This window comes from Stenella coeruleoalba (assembly GCF_951394435.1).
Source record: "Stenella coeruleoalba genome assembly, chromosome: 5".
Lineage (NCBI taxonomy): Eukaryota > Metazoa > Chordata > Mammalia > Artiodactyla > Delphinidae > Stenella > Stenella coeruleoalba.
Window position 1 is genome coordinate 89,900,450 of NC_137150.1, and position 24,272 is coordinate 89,924,721.

Sequence of the window (24,272 nt, forward strand, 5' to 3'; positions counted from 1 at the left end):
CGTGTCCCCTGCATCGGCAGGCGGACTCTCAACCACTGGGCCACCAGGGAAGCCCTATTTTTAATTTTTTGAGGAAACTCCAAACCTTAATTTCCATAGTGGTTGCACAAATTTACATTCCCACCGTGTACAGGGTTCTTTTTCTCCACAATATGCTCAATAAAAGTCCTCACATCAAAGCCCAACCGGACATCTTTCTAGTTTTTGATAGGATATAGGCGCTGGGAATTCATTTATCTGAAAATCAATTTCCTTAAACATTGCCCCCAAGCTTGTATGCCCTCCCCTGCTCCCAGTGCTGGTCAATAATAGCATCATCATACAACTAGAGCTCATGCTAGAAGCTTGCAAGTCATTCTTCATCCTTCCTGTCCTTTACCACCCACATTCAGTCAATCACCAAGTCCTAGTAAATCTGTCTCCAAATCATCAAGCTTGTGTTCTTCCTTCCACTTCTGCTGTGGCTTCCTCAGGTCAGGTCCTTATTATTTCTATGTTCTCGCGAGACTTAATTGCAAAAGCCTTCTCATTGGACTTCCTACATCCAGAAGGGCCGTCCCACATGGTGGCAGAGATGTAACATTACACATTTCTGCTTAAAATCCTTTCAGGGCACATTACTGTCTACAAAAGGAAGTCAAAATAGGGTGGCCATGGTCCTCCCTGCTCTGACCCTGCCTCCTTCTTTAAGTTATCTCCCACCATACAACCCTTCGCATTTTGTGCTCTGATTATACCAAGTTCCTGGTAAAACTCTTCCAAGACTTCATACCTTCACACCTGCAATCTCCTCTCCTTTGCTACTCAGAGTGTGGTCCATGGACCAGCAGCATCAGCATCACCCAGGGGCTTATTACTGAATCAGAATCCACATTTTAACAAAATCTCCAGGCGATTCTTATTCACATTTTAGAGTACTGCCTAGAATGCTTTTTCCACCTACTTTGCCCATCTCACTGGTTCTCACCTTAGAACCCGTTTTTAATATATTTTTTAAAAGTAACCTGCTTTTTACTATCTTGCAACAAATGTCATGGGTAACATATAACTCATAATTTTAAAAAATCCAAAATAATACTTTAACTATAATAGGAAAAAAATGCAAGTAGTACAGAATAAAATATGTGTTTCTGTATGTAAATGCTTGGGCACAACTACACTCAAAGACATAACAAATGTTTGCCTAGAACCACTGGGGATTGAGAGATACAAATGGACCAATTCAGGTGTATTGTATCGGCAAAACAAATACGATGATCAATGAGACAGTCAGTGATGTGACTTTTCAGGATGGTGATTGACTCTTGACAAAATTCCAAAAAGAACAGAATGCAATCTTTGACTCATAGAGAGTCATATTCCTGGAAATGCAATTTTTATTAAAACCGTGCAAAGTGTACTTTGTGTTTATATATGACATGAGTTGGATTTTAGGCTCAGATAATTATAACCAAATTTTCACCCAGATAAATGTCTGGCAGGACACTCAAACATCACGTTGGCTGCAGGATTGTTCTTTGCAATATAGGACCAAACCATGTATAGCAGGACATCTAGAATCTCTGGCCTTCATCCACTAAATGCCTCCCATCAGTGACCACCAGTAACACCCCCTAAGATTCTCAAACTCCTGGAAGGAGCAATACCTGTCCTGCTGAGAACGGCTGGTCAGCTTAATCCAGTCTAGACCTTCCTTCAAGCCTCGATCATCCTCACCACAGTCCCCCTCTCCAACCCTGGTGCTCCCTGGCTCTTTCCTTCTGTGGTCCTTAGCTCTCCTGAATATAGTTCTGGTCCAAGCACTTGTAGTGCAGGAGGGCAGGTGTGCAGGGCAGGAATGTCTATCAGTCACCTTCATACCTGCCCAAGATATCACACAATCTGAAACTGAATAAATGTTCAACAAAGGTTGATGAATAAATGACTTTAAAACAAACAAAAATAAATAAATAAATAAAAAGAACAACTCTAAGAGAATGTAGATTGGAGATTAGACAACAACTGAGTGTTTTCTAATTTATCGACTTTACCCTGACATGATAAAAATAATACACTTCTCGGAGACGAGGGGAAGATGGTGGAAGAGTAAGACGTGGAGATCACCTTCCTCCCCACAGATAACCAGAAATACATCTACAGGTGGAACAACTCCTACAGAACACCTACTGAATGCTGGCAGAAGACCTCAGACCTCCCAAAAGGCAAGAAAGTCCCCACGTACCTGGGTAGGGCAAAAGAAAAAAGAATAAACAGAAACAAAAGGATAGGGACGGTACCTGCACCAGTGGGAGGGAGCTGTGAAGGAGGAAAGGTTTCCACACACTAGGAAGCCCTTTCGTGGGCGGAGACAGTGGGTGGTGGAGTGGGAAAGCTTCGGAGCCAGGAGGAGAGCACAGCAACAGGGGTGCGGAGGGCAAAGCGGGGAGATTCCTGCACAGAGGACCAGGGCCGACCGGCACTCACCAGCCCAAGAGGCTTGTCTGCTCAACCGCTGGGGCGGGCGGGGCTGGGAACTGAGGCTCGGGCTTCAGTCGGAGCGCAGGGAGAGGACTGGGGTTGGCAGCATGAACAAAGCCTGCAGGGGGTTAGTGCACCACGACTAGCCGGGAGGGAGTCCAGGAAAGTCTGGACCTGCCGAAGAGGCAAGAGACTTTTTCTTCCCTCTTTGTTTCCTGGTGCGCGAGGAGAGGGGGTTAAGAGCGCTGCTTAAAGGAGCTCCAGAGATGGGCGCGAGCCGCGGCTAACAACGCGGACCCAAGAGACGGGCATGAGACGCTAAGGCTGCTGCTGCTTCCACCAAGAAGCCTGTGTGCGAGCACAGGTCACTATCCACAACTCCCTTCCGGGGAGCTTGTGCAGTCCGCCACTGCCAGGGTCCCGGGACCCGGGGACAACTTCCCCAGGAGAACGCATGGCGGGCCTCAGGCTGGTGCAACGTCACGCAGGCCTCTGCCGCCGCAGGCTCGCCCCGCACTCCGTACCCCTCCCTCCCCCTGGCCTGAGTGAGCCAGAGTCCCTGAAGCAGCTGCTCCTTTAACCCCGTCCTGTCTGAGCGAAGAACAGACGCCCTCCAGCGACCTACACGCAGAGGCGGGGCCAAATCCAAAGCTCAGCCCCAGGAGCTGTGAGAACAAAGAAGAGAAAGGGAAATCCCTCCCAACAGCCTCAGAAACAGCGCATTAAAGCTCCACAATCAACTTGATGTGCCCTGCGTCTATGGAATACATGAATAGACAACGAATCATCCCAAATTGAGGAGGTGGACTTTGAGAGCAAGATTTATGATTTTTCCCCCTTTTCCTCTTTTTGTGAGTGTGTACGTGTATGCTTCTGTGTGAGATTTTGTCTGTATAGCTTTCCTTCCACCATTTATCCAGGGTTCTACCCATCCATTTTTTTCTTAATAATTATTTTTTATTTTAATAATTTTATTTTATTTTATATTAGTTTATTTTATTTTCTTTCTTTCTTTCCTTCCTTCCTCCCTCCCTCCCTCCCCCCTTCCTTTCTTCCTTTTTTTCTTTCTTTCTTTCTCTCTTATTTTTCTCCCTTTTATTCTGAGCCATGTGGATGAAAGGCTCTTAGTGTTGCAGCCAGGAGTCAGTGCTGTGCCTCTGAGGTGGGAGACCCAACTTCAGGACACTGGTCCACAACAGACCTCCCAGCTCCACATAATATCAAACGGCGAAAATCTCCCAGAGATCTCCATCTCAACACCAGCACCCAGCTTCACTCAACGACCAGCAAGCTACAGTGCTGGACACCCTATGCCAAACAACTAGCAAGTCAGGAACACAACCCCACCCATTAGCAGAGAGGCTGCCTAAAATCATGATAAGTCCACAGACACCCCAAAACACACCACCAGATGTGAACCTGCCCACCAGAAAGACAAGATCCAGCCTCATCCACCAGAACACAGGCACTAGTCGCCTCCACCAGGAAGCCTACACAACCCACTAAACCAACTTAAGCCACTGGGGACAGACACCAAAAACAACGGAAACTACGACCGTGCAGCCTGCAAAAAGGAGACCCCAAACACAGTAAGATAAGCAAAATGAGAAGACAGAAAAACACACAGCAGATGAAGGAGCAAGATAAAAACCCACCAGACCTAACAAATGAAGAGGAAATAGGCAGTCTACCTGAAAAAGAATTCAGAATAATGATAGTAAAGATGATCCAAAATCTTGGAAATAGAATAGACAAAGTGCAAGAAACATTTAACAAGGACCTAGAAGAGCTAAAGATGAGACAAGCAATGATGAACAACACAATAAATGAAATTAAAAATGCTCCAGATGGGATCAATACCAGAAAAACTGAGGCAGAAGAACGGATAAGTGACCTGGAAGATAAAATAGTGGAAATAACTACTGCAGAGCAGAATAAAGAAAAAAGAATGAAAAGAAATGAGGACAGTCTCAGAGACCTCTGGGACAACATTAAACACAGCAACATTCAAATTATAGAGGTTCCAGAAGAAGAAGAGGAAAAGAAAGGGACTGAGAAAATATTTGAAGAGATTATAGTTGAAAACTTCCCTAATATGAGAAAGGAAATAGTTAATCAAGTCCAGGAAGCACAGAGAGTCCCATACAGGATAAATCCAAGGAGAAACATGCCAAGACACATATTAATCAAATTGTCAAAAATTAAACACAAAGAAAACATATTAAAAGCAGCAAGGGACAAATAACACACAAGGGAATCCCCATAAGGTTAACATCTGATCTTTCAGCAGAAACTCTGCAAGCCAGAAGGGACTGGCAGGACATATTTAAAGTGATGAAGGAGAAAAACCTGCAACCAAGATTACTCTACCCAGCAAGGACCTCATTCAGATTTGATGGAGAAATTAAAACCTTTACAGACAAGCAAAAGCTGAGAGAGTTCAACACCACCAAACCAGCTTTACAACAAATGCTAAAGGAACTTCTCTAGGCAAGAAACAGAAGAGAAAGAAAAGACCTACAATAACGAACACAAAACAATTAAGAAAATGGGAATAGGAACATACATATTGATAATTACCATAAATGTGAATGGACTAAATGCTCCCACCAAAAGACACAGATTGGCTGAATGGGTGCAAAAACAAGACCCATATATATGCTGTCTACAAGAGACCCACTTCAGACCTAGAGACACATACATACTGAAAGTAAGGGGTTGGAAAAAGATATTTCATGCAAATGGAACCAAAAGAATGCTGGAGTAGCAATTCTCATATCAGACAAAATAGACTTTAAAATAAAGACTATTAGAAGAGACAAAGAAGGACACTACATAATGATGAAGGGATCGATCCAAGAAGAAGATATAACAATTGTAAATATTTATGCACCCAACATAGGAGCACCTCAGTATATAAGGCAAATACTAACAGCCATATAAGGGGAAATTGACAGTAACACATTCATAGTAGGGGACTTTAACACCCCACTTTCACCAATGGACAGATCATCCAAAATGAAAATAAATAAGGAAACACAAGCTTGAAATTAAACAAGATGGACTTAATTGATATTTATAGGACATTCCATCCAAAAACAACAGAATACACATTTTTCTCAAGTGCTCATGGAACATTCTCCAGGATAGATCATATCTTAGGCCACAAATGAAGCCTTGGTAAATTTAAGAAAATTGAAATTGTATCAAGTATCTTTTCCAACCACAATGCTATGAGATTTGAAATTGTATCAAGTATCTTTTCTGACCACAGTGCTATGAGATTAGATATCAATTACAGGAAAAGATGTGTAAAAAATACAAACACATGGAGGCTAAACAATACACTACTTAATAACGAAGTGATCACTGAATAAATCAAAGAGGAAATCAGAAAATACCTAGAAACAAATGACAATGGAGACACGATGATCCAAAACCTATGGGATGCAGCAAAAGCAGTTCTAAGAGGGAAGTTTATAGCAATACAATCCTACCTTAAGAAACAAGAAACATCTCGAATAAACAACCTAACTTTGCAACTAAAGCAATTAGAGAAAGAAGAACAAAAAAACCCCCAAAGTTAGCAGAAGGAAAGAAATCATAAAAATCAGATCAGAAATAAATGAAAAGGAAATGAAGGAAACGATAGAAAAGATCAATAAAACTAAAAGCTGGTTGTTTGAGAAGATAAACAAAACTGATAAACCATTAGCCAGACTCATCAAGGAAAAAGGGAGAAGACTCAAATCAATAGAATCAGAAATGAAAAAGGAGAAGTAACAAGTGAAACTGCAGAAATACAAAAGATCATGAGAGATTACTATGAGCAACTCTATGCCAATAAAATGGACAACCTGGAAGAAATGGACAAATTCTTAGAAATGCACAACCTGCCAAGACTGAATCAGGAAGAAATAGAAAATATGAACAGACCAATCACAAGCACTGAAATTGAAACTGTGATTAAAAATCTTCCAACAAGGGCTTCCCTGGCGGCGCAGTCGTTGAGAGTCCGCCTGCCGATGCAGGGGACACAGTTTTGTGCCCTGGTCCAGGAGGATCCCACATGCTGCGGAGCGACTGGGCCTGTTGTTTATTTGAGATGTTTCCTGTTTCTTAAGGTAAGATTGTATTGAAATTAAGAAAACACTCCCATTTACCATTGCAACAAAAAGAATGAAATATCTAGGACTAAATCTACCTAAGGATACAAAAGACCTGTATTCAGAAAATTATAAGACACTGATGAAAGAAATTAAAGATGATACAAATAGATGGAGAGTTATACCATGTTCTTGGATTGGAAGAATCAACATTGTGAAAATGACTCTACTACCCAAAGCAATCTACAGATTCAATGCAATCCCTATCAAACTACCACTGGCATTTTTCACAGAACTAGAACAAAAAATTTCACAATTTGTATGGAAACACAAAAGACCCCAAATAGCCAAAGCAATGTTAAGAACGAAAAACAGAGCTGGAGGAATCAGGCTCCCTGACTTCAGACTATACTACAAAGCTACAGTAATCAAGACAGTATGGTACTGGCACAGAAACAGAAATACAGATCAATGGAACAGGATAGAAAACCCAGAGATAAACCCATGCACATATGGTCACCTTATCTTTGATAAAGGAGGCAGGAATGTACAGTGGAGAAAGGACAGCCTCTTCAATAAGTGGTGCTGGGAAAACTGGACAGGTGCATGTAAAAGTATGAGATTAGAACACTCCCTAACACCATGCACAAAAATAAGCTCAAAATGGATTAAAGATCTAAATGTAAGGCCAGAAACTATCAAACTCTTAGAGGAAACCATAGGCAGAACACTCTATGACATAAATCAGAGCAAGATCCTTTTTGACCCACCTCCTAGAGAAATAGAAATAAAAACAAAAATAAACAAATGGGACCCAATGAAGCTTAAAGCTTTTGCACAGCAAAGGAAACCATAAACAAGACAAAAAGACAACTCTCAGAATGGGAGAAAATATTTGCATATGAAGCAACTGACAAAGGATTAATCTCCAAAATTTATAAGCAGCTCATGCAGCTCAATAACAAAAAAACAAACAACCCAATCCAAAAAAGGACAGAAGACCTAAATAGACATTTCTTCAAAGAAGATATACAGACTGCCAACAAACACATGAAAGTATGCTCAACATCATTAATCATTAGAGAAATGCAAGTCAAAACTACAGTGAGATATCATCTCACACCAGTCAGAATGGCCATCATCAAAAAATCTAGAGACAGTAAATGCTGGAGAGGGTGTGGAGAAAAGGGAACACTCTTGCACTGCTGGTGGGAATGTGAATTGGTACAGCCACTATGGAGAACTGTATGGAGGTTCCTTAAAAAACTACAAATAGAACTACCATATGACCCAGCAATCCCACTACTGGGCATATACCCTGAGAAAACCATAATTCAAAAACAGTCATGTACCAAAATGTTCATTGCAGCTCTGTTTACAATAGCCAGGAGATGGAAACAATCTAAGTGTCCATCATCGGATGAATGGATAAAGATGTGGCACATATATACAATGGAATATTACTCAGCCATAAAAAGAAACGAAATTGAGCTATTTGTAATGAGGTGGATAGACCTAGAGTCTGTCATACAGAGTGAAGTAAGTCAGAAAGAGAAAGACAAATGCTGTATGCTAACACATGTATATGGAATTTAAGAAAAAAATAAAGTCATGAAGAACCTAGGGGTAAGACAGGAATAAAGACACAGACCTACTAGAGAATGGACTTAAGGATATGGGGAGGGGGAAGGGTAAACTGTGACAAAGCGAGAGAGTGGCATGGACATACATCCACTACCAAACGTAAAATAGATAGCTAGTGGGAAGCAGCCGCATAGCACAGGGAGATCAGCTCAGTGCTTTGTGACCACCTAGAGGGGTGGGATAGGGAGAGTGGGAGGGAGAGAGACGCAAGAGGGAAGAGATATGGGAACATATGTATATGTATAACTGATTCACTTTGTTATGAAGCAGAAACTAACACCCCATTGTAAAGCAATTATACTCCAATAAAGACGTAAGAAAAATAATAATACGCTTCTCAAACAGGTGATTTGAAATTAATATCATGGGGTTTTTTTCCCCACTAGCCTGTTGAGTATAGTACTTGGGCCCTAAGGAAATTTAGCACTAAAAAATATACTCCTTTAGTTCCAACAGTAAATAGAATAGGTCTTGAATGTATGTAGTTTTAGGGTGTTTTGTGGAGATGGTGGTAAAAAATTAAAACGAAAATACTTCTGACAGTTGTAATATTTAGGAATTACAACAACAACGTATACATCTGCCTGGCTCTCTGTCCCAGAGTATGCCACAGCTCCTGGCATGTCTAGGCAGGTAATAAGTGTTTGTCGAACGAACTAACGCACACATACATAAATGAAATGGTCTATATTTCCATTTGTTCTGAGCTTCGGAATTTTTATTAAAATTAGTATATTTTAGGGAAGTAAAATATGTTAAGGAAAACAACCAAGAAGGGTTTTCCTTCCCATGCTGCAGTGAATGCAGTCTTTGCGACCCCGAGGACGAGCGGTGAGGGAATGCTGTGACCTCCGGAACCTAGCACAAAGGTGGCCTTTTTTGTTTTCCTCCTTCTCTTCACTGGTTTCGTGAGCTGGTGCCAGCTGAGTCTAGATGGCGCGCGCTTTACACTTGAATGAAACACTCCCTGCCCTCCGTTCTTGAGCTCCACTCTGCTGCCTCCATCTGCTGCTCTGATAAATGCTCGTATTTTAAATCTATTACTATCAGCTCACTCCCAAAGTGGTTTGCCAGCTCCCCACACAGTAAACAACCCCACTGGCACTGAGCCACTCCTGGGGTGGAAAGAATTTGGGCAGACAGAAGACATATCTCCCAGGGAGGAGAGACGAGAAAGAAGAGGGAGGAAATTGCCTGCAGAACTGATGGCAAAGACCCTGTCTGTGTCCCGCGGGTCCCCATGGGCCGTCAGGACCTGCGCCCAGCTCTGGGGTATCTATGCAGAGGGTGAGTGTGTCTGAAGCGCGGCCGTTTTGAGAGTGGAGCAGAGGTGAAGTCGAAGAAGATGCTTTGCTTTTTCTCTGAAAACAAACTGAACATTCTTAGCCTGGTGGGCTGACAACCCTCCAGTATGAATAACCTCCAGGAAACTAAGATACACAGGAATTTGCGCGGGCACGTACACCATTCCTGCCACTCTTCCAAGTCCCCCCCGGTAGCTTCAGCTGGCATTTGCCTCCCGTTCAGTGTTCCTCCCTTCCAGCAACTGATCTCTAGCTTGCATAATCACCAATTGCATTTGGGAAAGATGGAGTAATGCAGCGTGGAAGGTCTCCCTGAAGAGCACAATTACCGCAGAAGCCACTAGGGTAGATGTTCATTCTCTCACAGTTGTGGAATGATAGAATATTAGGGCTGGATGGAGAGTAAGGGAACATATGATCCAATTCCTTTATCCTAAATGCGTCTTACATTTTCATTTCCCAAACTGACTCCTGATACCCTTCCCTCAATCCCACACTGAACCTCCCCACTAGGTTTTCTCCATTTATTTCCATAGTGGTGACCCCATTTGCTCAAGCCAAAAACCTTGGAGTCACCCTTGGCTTCTCTCCTCGGTTTCCTTGGTTTCTCTCACACCCCACGTCTGGTCTGACAGCAAGTCCTGTGGGCTCTACCTTCAAAATGTAGCCAGAATCTGATCCAACTTCACTGCTACAACCCTGGCCCAAACCACCTTCATCTCTCCGGTGGGTTACTGCAACAACTCTAGGGTCAGCACAGGCCAAATCTGACTTGCCCCTCGTTCTTGTTAATAAAGTTTTGTTGAAACACAGCCACACCCATTAGTCTACCTTGTGCTATGATAGCATGGTCAAGGAGTGGCAACAGAGACCTCGTGACCTACTAAGAATGTTTGCCAACTCTGGCCGACCCCAGCAATAGCCTATTAAATTGAAGGTTGGCTAATGACACTGCCCCCCAAAACTCTCTCACTCAGAGTAAAAGTTAAGTCTTATAAGGTGCTGTTAAGTCCAGTTAACTGGACTCCCCACGGTCTTCTGACCTTATCCCCAACTATTCTCCCCTGTGCTCAGTCTCGTCTGACCACACTGTCCACTGCCCTACCCACAGATCCCCCTACCTCCAACACCCCTGCTCTTCTTCAAACAAGTCAGTCGGACTCCTGATGCAGGACCTTGCATTTACTCTCCCCTCTGTTGGAAATGATCTCTTCGTGGACATCTGTGTGGCTTCCTTACTCCCTACTCACTTTTTACTCAAATGTCAGCTTCTAGTGAGCCTTCTCTGACCACCTCATTTAAAATGGCACTCCCTCCCCAGCCCCTCTCATTGGTTTCTTCTTCTCCAGAGCCTCTATCACATTTAACTTACCACACTTCCCTTACGTACTGTGTTTGCTGTCTCTGCCCACCCCCTGCAGCCCACACTAAAAGGCAAGCTCCTTGAGGATTGGGTTCTGTCTGGTCTGTTGTTCTGATACACCCACAGTGCCTAGGTATGTACTAGGTGTTCAATAAATACCTTTAAATAACTAAATAAATCCTTGGAAATAGTGATGCCAAAGCAAATGTGAAATTTAGCATTGTCTCAGCAAGGGTTTCTACAACCACTCCTGCCTAGGAAAAATTTCTAGGAGCTCCTGGCAGAAATGATCTGTGGACTCAAGGAGCCACCTTATTTCCCACTTTCCTATTTCCATCTTACTCCTTACCGTGTAACTAGTGTCCTTGTGCTATTCCTTGAGCCTATGGCTATAGCTTCTATAGTATTTCCTATCTCACTCTTTCTTTTCCACCTATCGTTATTAAAACATATCTCTCTGGTTTCTATTACCAAAAGACTCTGGCCCGTTCTCTTCTAAGCTGATAAACTCATTAAAACCCAAATATTAATGAATAATAATGTCTCTACCACCCAGAAAATAATTTGCATTTAAACAACTTTCAGTGCCTGAATCCAAAGAGGCCAGTGATGTGGGAATTCCCAACAGGCAAAGGGCCTGGGCCAGCGGGGGTAGTCACCGAGAGGATCCTAGAGCAAAATCAAATCCCAGCCCGTGGGCAGCTGTCCACTTTGCCTCTACGGGGTGAATCCAGCCATGTATATCCCCATCAGAGTGTGTGTGCGCACAGATATGCAGGGCATCAATTAGAGGCACTGAGAATATCTCAACTTGCATGGAAATGAGCCTGTCACTTGTGATATATACACACACTTACATACATTACCATGGATTCCTTCCCTTAGTGCTTTGATAGCTTTTCATCTAGCTTCCAGTTCCACTGGCACAAAGCCACTTCTTGGGGAAGGAAAGGAAGCTGGATAGGCATAGACGTAGCCCCCCAAAGAGAGGAGACAGGGAAAGGGGAGGTGACTATTGGAGCACAAGTCACAAGCATGTTCAGTTGGCCTCTGGGACCGTATTTACCGTGTTCCAAAACACAGTGAGGGTTCTGGGACCATATTTACCATGCTCCAAAACACAGTGAGGGTTCTGAGAGTGGAAAAGAGGAAGAGCTTGAGAAATGCAACCTTTTCGCCAAAAAAGGGCAAAATATAAAATTCCTAGTTCACCAGATTTTGTGCCGTGCGAGCAAACCAGTGGACTTTCTTAGGCAATCCAGTACTGCTGACAAAATTAAGAGAATCATCTGAACAACTGAAGGAGAGGAATATGTCCATTAGCAAATCTGACTGATTCGTCGATCTGGAGCCCTTCTCTCATCTCCAGAGGAAGGAGCGCTCATGCGTTCCCCCTGACAAGTATGCCACGTACCTCCCAGCGATAGAGCAGGTTAAGACGAGCCCTTTACCTTAGTTTACCAGAGCCAACTCCAGGTGGTCTAGCCCCTGTGACTGTTTAAAATGAACACATCATTTTCTTTTAAACTATGATAGAGTACGACTCGTTTCTCCCCTACTTTACATGCTGCCTTGTGGGTGCCTCTGAATTTGTCATCTGGTGAAATGGGTACTGATCTGTCCTTTCTCCAGGGGATCCCCCGGTTTCACTTACTTCATTCTCTAGACAAAGAAGCACAATTACATAACCATATGGAAGATTTCTACATTTTATCAAAATGGCATCTCGTAGTGGAAACTCAAGAGATTAGCACAGATTTCAGGTCCTAAGTACTTTGATGGACACACAAGAAAGCCGTTTGTAAACTACAATAAAACCAGTCTCTTAAACTATTGCTAAACTCACTAAATATAGAACTGAAGAGATCCTCAAGCCTCTTTAAAGCACACATCTGTTTCTCTCAGAACGAGGTGGGATATGTACTCCTTCACCATGAGACGTCAGAGAAGCCCTGCTCCCATGTGAGATGCTTCTCTTGTGGCCGTCATGATTCTGTCTCCAGGTCACCACCACAGCCTGGGTAGAACTTGTGACCTACGGCAAATACAAAATGCCCAGAGGGCCAGGAGATAACCGGGGTTCCAAGGATTCTCCACTGTACTACATGTGGGTCTTTCCCAGCAAATCAAAGGGGACAGAGGAGCTGATGATATTTTTACCAAGATGGATGACCTCCTAGGCAGGCCACCTGACTTCTGAGATCAAACCCTAAGCTGGTGGCTCTCAAGCTTTGGTATACACCAGAATCACCTGGAAGACTCCCTAAAACACAGATTGCTAGGTCCCACTCCAGAGTTTCTGGGGTAAGGTTCAAGTTCCCAGGTGCTACGGATGCTGTTGAACCAGATACCATGTTTAGAGAACCATCCCTCTAAGCACAGTGTTGCAATAACTTTTTCTTTTCCTCCTACTATTGGGGTTCATGGGACCTATGATTGGGAGAAAGTGAGTAGAAGTTGCAGCTGCAGCAGCAGTGGCAGTTGGTGTGTGGGAGACTTCAAGTCCAGGCTGCCATTCAAGACAGACAGATAAGTGAGGTGAAAGGCACATGGAATCAGGAAACCCTTCTCATGATTCCAAATATGTACATCTGTCTTGTCTGGCAGTTTGATCCTAGTTTATCCACTTCACTTTTAAAGCCCATCTGATGATAGTTTGAGTCTCTGGCCCACACCCATAGCAATTAGACCAGTATTAGAGAAAAGTAAGTTGACAGATGTACCCAGGGAACTCATGTAGCATCAATAAGCAAACCTCATGAGGCACAGTGTCTTGAGTAATTTTGTGCTGTGGCCATAGTAGGGGACGGGGGGAGGAGCAGACATAGGGAGCCCTGGTTTTGGCGGAGAACAAAGGTTCCTTAGCAGACATTCCCAGCTGCTGCAGGTGGGGAATTCTTCTGAAACTGGAGACGAGACTCTCAGCCTGAAATGTACACAGTTTCTCTGCAGCTAATTTCAAAGAACACCCATGTGCTCTAGCCTTCATTCTTTTTTTTCTAGAAAACTTGCCCATCTAAGGATATAAAAGGCTGTCTTTAAAATCCATTTCTTCCTACACCTTGGCCCCAAAGAGGAATGATAAGCAGTAAAATGTTGCCAGTGGAGTTGGAGCTAAGAGGAACAGTGAGCCTACAGAGTGGTTTTGGTTAACACCAGTATTCAAGGGTGTTTTTGTATGTAAGGAAGGAAATGGGGAGCTGCATTAGCTGCTGGAAATATCTCTGAAGGGCTGGACTGTGGTCATTAAATACTTCAGATGCTATCCCTTCAGGAGAGATGACACACTTATTTCTATTCTTGTTGCGTTTCCCTTGTAGATCAGCTGGGGCTCCGCTTTGCTCCATCTTCACTCCAGGACCCAGGCTGAGGGAGCAACCGCTGTCTGGAGCACTGCTAATTGTTATTGGGGAAGGGAAGAGAGAGCAGCAAATCCCATGCCCAGAGCTAACACACTTTACTGGCTACAGTGAGTTGAATAGTCTCCCCTCCAAATTCACGTCCGCTCCTGGTACCTCAGAATGTGACGTTATTTGGAAATAAGGCCTTTGCTGATGTATTTATTGATCGTTAAGGATCTGGAGATGATATCATACTAAATTTAGGTTGGACACCTAACCTAATGATTGGTGTCCTTGTAAGAAGAGAGGACATATGGAAAGAGCAGAAGGCCATGTGGGGATGGAGGCAGAGAGTGAAGTGTTGCGGCTCACACCAAGGAATTCCAAGGACTGTCTGCATCTACCAGAAGCTAGGAAGAGGCAAGAAACGATTCTTCTCTAGAGCCATCAGAGGGAGCAGGGCTCTGCTGACACCTTGACTTAAGACTTCTAGAATAAACGTTTCTTGTTTTAAGCCCCCTCGTTTATGGTAATTTGTCAGGGCAGCCCTAGAAAACTAATACACTGGGCAAAGTCAGTCTTACCCAGTTTCAAGGGGATAGGGAGGGATAGTCCTGGTGTGCTGGATATTCTCCCTCAGGTCAACTCTCCACCCTTCCATACTCTCCTGAGCCTGGAAAGCTGAACTTCAAGAACTGCCTAAGCAGAGATTTTCCCCCCTGGCTTCTAGCTGAGAATTGCCCACAGCAGGAATTCAGAGGGTGGGAGGGAGTGAAGGCTGACTTTGACACCTTCCTCTCCAGCAGGCTGGTGGTGGCTGTGTTCCTCTATTGAAGGCCACAGCTCTTGCCTGGAAGCCCTCCTTCAGTTTCTCCTTTCCCTTTCTGGTGACCACTTCCTCCTCTTGCACCTCCAGACCTAGGGACCTGGGAGCAATAGCTATTGTTAGCTAACAGCCCTTGTCTGTTTCCTTTAACCCCACCCACATCCTTGCAAACAGTCCCTTAATCCAGGGGTCCCCAACCTTTTTGGCACCAGGGATCAGTTTTGTGGAAGACAATTTTTCCACAGATGGGGTTGCGGGGGATGGTTCAGGCTGTAATGCGAGAGATGGGGGGCAATGGGGAGCAGCAGATGAAGCTTCGCTCGCTCGCCCACCACTCACCTCCTGTTGTGCGGCCCCGTTCCTAACCAGCCGGACCAATACCAGTCCACGGCCAGTGGGGTGGGGACCACCACCTTAATCTATCTCTTCTAAATCACTTCATTTGAGCGCACCACCTGTTTTCTGCTGATGCCTAGTGGATACACTTACCTGGGACCTAGGAAGAGAACTGGAAGTTTGGTGGACACAGTGGTGACTACCGCACTAAGTTGAGAAACAACACTAGTGAAACAATAGTGGGAACCGCAGCGAGAGCAACAGATCATGCAATTGCTTTGCTTGCACTATTCCTTCCCTCTAGCGGAGGAAGGAGTGTGAGCTCTGAAGCAAGATTCAAACTGCAGCTCCACTATCTCTTACCTGTGATATAAGCCTCTCTGAACCTCAGTTTCTACACATGCACAATGGGTATAATGAGGCTTCCCTTATTGGGCTGTGATGAGGATTGAGGGACATAAATATAAAAGAACCCAACTGTGGTAGGCAGAATAATGCCTCCCAAAGATTTCCAAGGCCCTAATAGCTGGGAGTCTGGGAATGTTACTTTACATGGCAAAAGAGACTTTGTGGATGTGATTAAGGTTACAGACCTTAAAATAGGGAGATTATCCTGGATTACCTGAGGGACCCAATCTAATCACTTGAGCACTTAAAAGTAGAAGAGGAAGGCAGAGGAGTCAGTCATAGAAATGTGGCAGAATAAGGGGAGACAGAAGAAATATGACAACAAAAAAAGGGTTTTGTGTACCACTGCTAGCTCTGACATGTTTTGAGATGACATGCAACTATACACAATGACCCAAAAGAGGCCTCTAGGTGCTAAGGGGCACCCCTAGATGGCAGCCAGCAGAGAAATGTGGACCTCAGTCCTATAGCTACTGAATTCTGCCAATCACCTGAATGATCCTGGAGATGAATTCTCCCCTAGAACCTCCAGAAGGGAAAGGAGCCCAGTCAACACCTTGATTTTGGCCTTGTGAGACCAGAAGCAGAGAAGCCAGCTGAGCCCACTGGACTTCTGACTTACAGAACTGTGAGATAATAAATGGGTGTTATTTTAAGTCCCTAAATTTGTGATAATTAGTTCTGGCGGCCACAGAAAATGACACACTAGCATGGTGAGGTCTCGGTACATAGTGTGACCTGCTATATGTATGTTACCTGCCCTCAGAGAGGAGAGTTAGGCAAGATACAAGGGGCCTTTCCAGGACCCCAAATGTTATGTGCTCTTAAAGAAATAAGCCTTTGGCCATTTTACAACCTAAAGTAGAAGCTGCCTTTCTCTAGTGCTTTCCCGCTGTCCTGAGTACGGGCCCCCCACAGGGGTAGCGGCTAGCAGCAGCCGCAGCAGGAGCAGGACACGCTGTGCTTCTCCCGGACCCGGGCAAAACAAGCCTGTGCACATCTGACATCCACAAGGAAATTCACACCAGATCAGGTTGTCATCTCTCTGGTAGGATATCTCTTACCAGAAACCTTCAGTCCTACTTACCATCCTCCTACTGAGAAGCAGTTTCTATTTCGAGTATTTGCCCCTGATTGAAACATGGGCGAGGAAGAAGGTCATTTCCTGCTGCTGGAGCCTTCCTTCCATTTCCCTAAGCCAAGTCCATCTCCCCAGTCATACGTCGATATCTTCCAGCTGCCTAACCAACCAACCCCAGTCCTTGCCCGGAGAATACAGACCCTCATTGCTACACGGCTTTATTTAATGACTGGGACTCCTATGCTTTAATAACTGGGTCAAGTTGAAATAACATCCTAGGACACTGGGCCCTGAGCCAGGCAACAGAGATGTGGGTCCCTCAGCATTCAATCACGAACACGGGGTGCAGAAGAGCAAGAGGATTAAGGCCTACCCACTGGGCACAGACATGTGCCTCTAGCTTAAATCAAAATTATAGATAGTTCACCAACCCACAGTAATTTTGCAGGGCTCCAGATCAGTAATTGGTGATCTTTCTGAAATACTCTTCACTGCCCATCTAGGAGACCCATCTCACTGTAAGAAGATTGTAATAAAAAGAGCTGATATTGACTGTGCGATTACTGTGCACCAGGCACAGCTCTGTGTAACTGTAAAAGTATTAACACTAAATTCTCAAGGCAATTTGAAGGGTTAATTTCTATTATTTTTATCATTCTATCATCTAGCTTTTAAAATGAGGAAAGGAAACTAGGGCTCACAAAGGTTACATAACTTGTCCAAGGTTAACTGGTAGTACGTGGCTGTAACTCAAACCTAGGCTAAAGTGTTTCTGTATACTACATAGCACACTGATTTCTCTTGATTGATTTAACACACACACAGCCTTAGATCTCAACCAGGCACTGTGCCAGACCCTGGAGATACAAATATACTCAGAAACATTTCACTTTTTTTCTAGCTAACATGATAGAAGAGGAGACAGGTATGTAGAAAGAAATATATATTGACACATTTTATTAGCAGCATGAACAAAGTATAATATAATGGAAGAGGTCATTAGACCTGAAAAATGGTGGAGAGTTATGCGAAAAAGGAAAAGAAGGGTTGAGAAAGGCTTCTTGCAGGAGGTAAAATTTGATCTTGGCCTTGAAGGATGAGCTTGAATTCTTTGGGTTGGAGAGAGAAGAAGAAAATGTGGGGAAGGACATGTGAAGCAGAGGGAACAGCATGACTGAAGCACAGAAGCCTGAAAGTAGAAAGGTCTCGGCATGGAAAAGTCCAATGTTACGAGTGTAAAGTGCCTGACCAGGGCACAGAAGTTAGCTAGTATCACACTGGCCCGAAGTGTTAAAAATACAAGAATCTTCATTACAAAAAATGAACCCAAAAAGAAAAAATCATATTCAGAGATGCTAAGAAGAGAGATAATACTCATCATGTACTGCAACAAGCTTGATGATTGATAAACCAAAAAATTGGAACTTAGTGGTGATAAAAACCTCTGGTACACCAGATAAGCACCAGGGTTAGCTCAGTAGTTCGGTTCACAGAATTTCAGAATGGAACATCCCCTTACGATGGATAATTTGCCAGACAATCATAGAAGATGGAGTTCCTGGCCTTGAGAGGTTATTTATAATTCTTTCATTCACCCTTTTAACAACCACTTGTTGATTACCTATGATATGCCAGGCAATGGGACTAGCAATGAATAGGACTCACGTGGTCTCTCCCCTCATTGGGTTTACAGTCTAGGAAGGAGTCGCTATTGAACTTGAAGACAGCAACGCAAACAGGTACTTTCAGTATGATAAGGTAACTCATATGCACCAAACATGACTAAAAATACAGAAAAGGGGGACTTAACTTACACTGGGCTTATCCTGGGCTTTGGTCTACTGTGGGATCCTTTGACATGGGTCCACTTATGTAGAAAGGTTCATCTGGCTCTGCACAAGGCACAGGCCTTGCACAGCTAGGCAGGTACAGCCCTGAGCTAGCTCTCAGGAGTATCGGGGACAATGCATGGCACTGCATGGCACTCCAACATGGGGCCCAAAAAAAGGTCTAGTTGAATGAAAAATTACAGTAAGGATACAACTGTATCAATATAAATTTTTAGACAATATCATATCAATATGAGCTATGTGGTAGCATGTAGGTTTGGGGAGGAAGATAAAAGTAGATGTACTGTTAAGATAGAAAGTGAAAGAAACGGAAGATGACCATGAATTCAGAAGGGAAGCTTGTGAACATTTTCATTGGCCTTGGAGTCAGACCAACCACCATCCCCTCCCTGAGCTTGTGAGCAAGCTTCACTTTCCTCACCTATAAGGGTGTTGATAATGGTAAAGGGTAGCAATTATTTGGGGGTTGTAAGTTTATTCATCTACAAAGGGGAAACTATAACATCTTTGACATTACAGAGTGAAAAGAAAATGTAGGAAGAAGAGGGCAAGGGAGTTAGATGCAAATGAGAGATAAGTGTCACACAGAATAGGCAATGTGCTCATCGTCCCTCTTTCCCTTTGTCATCACTAAAGTGAAGATCATAATACCCATTCTAAGGCTGGTATGAAGATTAATTTAGGTAATATACCTAATGTGTATTACCTCTGTTCCAAACATTCTATGCACTACTCCCTTGTCTTCCATCCAAGAAAACCTGTCACATAAAGATAAGATGAGATCAAAATCCAAATAAAAATGCTTGCAAATGTTACAAGGGAAACACAAATGTGAGGTGGTTAGATACTAGAGAAAGGAGCCCAAGGTTATCCCAGAGAGAAGATCATCAAACCCACGTAGGTTGCTTTGGATTGTCTCTCCTGGAACAGGCCTCCTCCTGCCCCACCATCAAAACCTATCCCAGGGCTTCCCTGGTGGCGCAGTGGTTGAGAGTCCGCCTGCTGATGCAGGGGACACGGGTTCGTGCCCTGGTCCGGGATGATCCCACGTGCCACGGAGCAGCTGGGCCCGTGAGCCATGGCCGCTGAGCCTGCATGTCCGGAGGCTGTGCTCCGCAACGGGAGAGGCCACAAGAGTAAGAGGCCCGCGTACCGCAAAAAAAAAAAAAAAAAAAAACCTATACCAGCTAGATTCCTAAGAGCAGAGGTGGTCACCCAGGTGGCCTCTCCTTTATCTGACTTAAGCCTATTCCATTTTCTGCACAAAGCTACATTAAGCACATAGCCTCAGCAGCTCCCAGGATAAAATAGAGAATCACTGATCTGTACCTCTGAAAGCTGGGGACAGTCCTTCCCAGTCACTCTTCAGCTTTAGGGGGGTTGGTTGATCTCAGGGACAGCAGACAACCTTATTTAGCCAACCAGCTGCTCTGTGATACACAATGTCCCAAATGCTCAAAGTCTGATGGATGATTCTTTTGTATCCACATAAGCAGCAATGGGAGGAGAATCCATCAGTCTCTTTGGTAGCCTCAGGGTGTCAAGGCTGCCATTTAAATCATTACTACCATAATTATTAACCATTGTTTTAATAAGATATCTGCCAGGCAATTCTTTTTTTTTTTCTTTCTTTCTTTCTTTCTTTCTTTCTTTCTTTCTTTCTTTCTTTCTTTCTTCTTTCTCTCTCTCTCTCTCTCTTCCTTTTTTTTCTTTAATCATTAAAAAACTATCAAATTTCACTGGAGCAACACTTGCCTCAAGTCACATCAACAAGTTGTTTAAAACCCCTTCTGTCTTCCCAGTTCAACAGAAAGTCATGGAGAAGGGAATACTTAAAATACTCTCTCTGATTTTAAAGAATTGATAACGCTGCGGGGAAAAGGTCTACACAAAAAATAATCATAGGGAAGAGTTACACAGTATATTATACAGTACACTGCTACAGAGGGTCAGAGTGGTAATTTTATTTCCTGGATGTTATTACTATGGGGATGCAATGGAGGAAGTGCCATGGGTAGAGGATTTGGAGGAGTGGAATATTGCGGTGGGGAATTGCTTTGCTTTGCACGGCGTAAGAGAAAAACAACCAAGGGAGCGGACAGGATATGCACGCCATCAGAGTAGTCACCAGAGCATGACTTTTTGACAAGAGTTTTCATCGTTTAGGGTAAATGTTAAAGGTAGTTCTAAAAGGGCTTTTGCTTTAGCATGAATGATGTGGCCTGTGTGATTCGGTGAGCTATTCAAAGGGCTTGTCCATACTGTGGCTTGGAGCCACACTTTGAACCCATTTTTCAAGCAAGCTAAACCCAAACTGAGCAGAGGAGTGCACAGGGCGAGATCACTAACCAGGCCCAGTGACTGTGCAGGAAGGGACATCTTGGATACTTCTGCTAACGTTTGTGACCATGCCTGATCGCCCCTAGGGTTCCAGAATTAACCACATCTCAAAGTGTTTACCACCGCGAGCGGAACTTGTTTGAGTAATCCCGTTCAAAGGTTGAACACACTATAGAACAAGGCGAGAAAAAGAGCTGAGAACCCGAGAGCCGCTAGGAAAACAAAAGCAGTTGGGGGCAGGTGAACCGAGGAGCGCCCACGACGGGCGAGGGGAAGTTCCCTGCAGACAGGCGCCCGCCACCTGTCTGCCCTCGGAGCGGTGCCCCCCGGCTCGCTGCCCGCTGGGGGAAGCGTAGGGACGCCCCCACGCGGTGTGAGCTCCTGCGGCAGGCGGCGGAGCTTCGGGGGAAACGGGCAGAAGTGAGAGGCGTGGAGGCGTCAAGGTCCAAGCGCGCAGGAGAACGTCGGACCCCGGGAGAGGCGAGTGATCCTGGGCTCGAGAGGGGCCGGGACTCCGCGGTCCGGCTGAGCAGCGCCTGGGGCGGTAGTTCCTGAAGCGTGAGGATGGGAGTGAAAGCAGGAGAGGACGAGTGGAGGGAGGACAGTGGGGCCCACGGCGGTGCGGGAGGCAAAAAGGGAACAGCAGACAGGGACAGGGGTAATGAGGCCCCGGTGACCGTGGGAATACGCGCTCAGTCTCGGGGACACTGACAGGAGGGCGGGGGACTGGGGCGGCAGGGCGTGACCGGGAAGCCCGCCGCGCGCCACCGCTGGGGAGCTGGCGGGAGTGGGAACTGGAGGCCGCGAGTCGTGAGGGCGACGCGTTAACAGCAGTCGCGGCGGGGCGGGGGCGAGGCCGAGCGCGCGTGCGCGGCCCGCGCGGGAGGGGGAGCGGGTGTGGGGCGGCGGGAGCGCGCCTGCGCGCGGCCAAGCCGCCTGGGCGCCCGGTCCTGACTGTGACGGGAGGCGGCGGTTGGTCCTCTCTGTAACGGCGGCGGCGCCTGCTCCAGACACCTGCGGCGGCGGCGACCCCGCGGCGGGGGCGGAGATGTGGCCCCTGGTGGTGTTGCTGCTGCTGGGCTCGGCGCGCTGCGGTGAGTGGTCACTCGCTCTTGGCTCTGCGGCTAGTGTCTCGCCGCCCCCGCGGGTGTGTGGGCTGCGCCCCCTCTGGCCCGGCGGCTCCCTGGAGAGGGTGGCCAGGGCGCGGGGCACGCGGGCCCTGCACGCCCGGGGTGCGGACGTGGGAGGGCCCCGCGGGTAATCTGCTCCCCCTTCTTTGCTTCCTTTGCCTCCTCTTCCTCTTCCCCTGGGTGAGAGCGGGGCTTATCTTCCCCTGTTCTCCACCTCCAGATGCACACACTGAGGAAGACTCCAAACCGTGCACCTCGCGCAAAAATTAGCTGTAGAGAGAAAGGGCGCGATCAGAGGAGAGGGGTTGGCAGCTGTTAGGGTCCCCCCTCTTTCGCACCCTCCTCAGTGCTTTAAACGCATTTGGGGTTGAAGGAGGGAGAGTGGGAGGGCCCGAGCCTCATGCGATGCAAGTGCGCATTTTGGCGAAGTCTGAAAGAAGGGATTTCTCCTGTTTGTCCTCCCACCTGAACATAGGAGTTAAGGGGACGTAAAGGACACAGTTAAGTTTCATTTCCAGCCCAGCTTTTAATCAGAAGATTCTTCTGGCTGCCTTTTTTTTTTTTTAATACCCTAGATATAAGCTTCCTGGATGGAAACTCTTTCTCGCTACTCCCACGCCCCATCAACCACTTTAATACAGTCCGAATTGCACGTTCAAGTTTTCCTACTTTTTTTAGGGGAACCATTTTAAAAGTAATCCAGATTTCGCTTGAAGTATGAAGACAGTAACCTCTAGTCAAAGCATATTTGCGGCAGAGTGAGATTTAGTGTCTTTCGACGCCAAAGGCGTTTTGGCCCCCCAAGCTTTTGGAATCCATTTCTCTTTTTTAAAACGTGTGCTTCGTCTATAACAACTGAGGAAGGAATGGGAATTTTCGTGGCTGTACAGTGCCTGTCACACTTCACATTATAGAGCCTCTTGTGAACTTTTTGTAAAATTCAGAATTGAGTTGGAGTAACAGTAACAAGCAGTTGTTACATTTTATTCTAGAATGCTAAGTTAATTACATTTTAAACGGGTTATTCGCCTCACTGTGCCATTCATAAAGGCTTGTGACTTCAAGCTATTTCCAAAATGCCCTTAAGTCCCGGCTTAGCTCTCTTTCCTCACTCTGAGGCCGCCTGGAATGTTGGAGCTGCTAATAATCAATCTCTGTTACCTGAAGGGTTGATATTAGGTAAGGTAGTGTTTTCTGTTATCATTCTTAACGGCTTACTGCCCATTACTATCATTATAGCTCAAATAATACTGCTATCAGAAACCTGTTGTATGATCAGAAAGCCTTATATTGAACCCGATTATGAATTTGTAATAAAATATTACTAATTCAGACCGTTGGTCTCAAAGCTAGTTTGAAGCGTAAAAAGTGTAAATCATGTACTGTTTTAAGAACGGGGTCCTATTTTCAAGTAGAAATAGAAGCGCTAGATTGGTACTTTTGGGGATAGAAATGGTTAGGCCTCTTTTAGTAATAGGTATGATCACATATAATTAGCACTCATTTACATACAATAGTAGTGTGCTCAAGTCCCTACAGAGTCTTAGAATTCAGAATTTATGGTATTTCATTGTACTTAGTTAATAATAACCTGAAAAAAAAACAAAACAGAGGCATTATGCATTTGATGAATATAAAACAGGAAGGGATAGTGTTTGTCATAGGATACAATGGATTTTTATGCATGTGTGTTTAATATGTAGTTTTAAAAGAACATGTATGAAGAGATGTTAACAGTCTCAGAACACAAGTAGTTATAAACCAAAGTATTTGGGAGACTGAAATTAGATTCTAAAATGAGTAAGGAAGTCATGGATTTGTATGTTTATTTGTACTCAGGTTTGATTTACTTTCATTTTCATTTATAAATGATTGTTAATCAAATGCTACTTCCTGGTAACCACTACAGTTTCCATTGATCTTTGTAGTAAAGGAAATTGTCTAAAATGCCCATTCCTTCTAATTACAGGAAAAATACAACCTCCTTTATTGGTTTACAAGATGTAGAATGAGTTACTATTCTCCTTTCCTCCCCCCTCCCCCATATGTCCAATTATACATTGTTTAAAAGCACATCAGCAGTTTC

The 24,272-nt window shown here is 44.8% G+C and overlaps 1 protein-coding gene across 3 annotated transcripts in view; it reads left to right on the forward strand.

Moving 5' to 3' along the window:
* Positions 1 to 21,954: 21,954 nt before the first annotated feature.
* The window catches only part of CD47 (CD47 molecule), a 54,451-nt gene continuing 52,133 nt past the window's right edge, over positions 21,955 to 24,272 (forward strand). The window contains exon 1 of one of the 3 annotated variants that reach the window (XM_079922610.1): positions 21,955 to 22,150. In XM_079922610.1, coding sequence (XP_079778736.1) covers positions 22,105 to 22,150 — 46 coding nt within the window. In that variant the 5' untranslated portion in view covers positions 21,955 to 22,104. The remainder of the gene's footprint in view (positions 22,151 to 24,272) is intronic. The other 2 variants (XM_079922611.1, XM_079922612.1) reach the window with 2 other exon arrangements.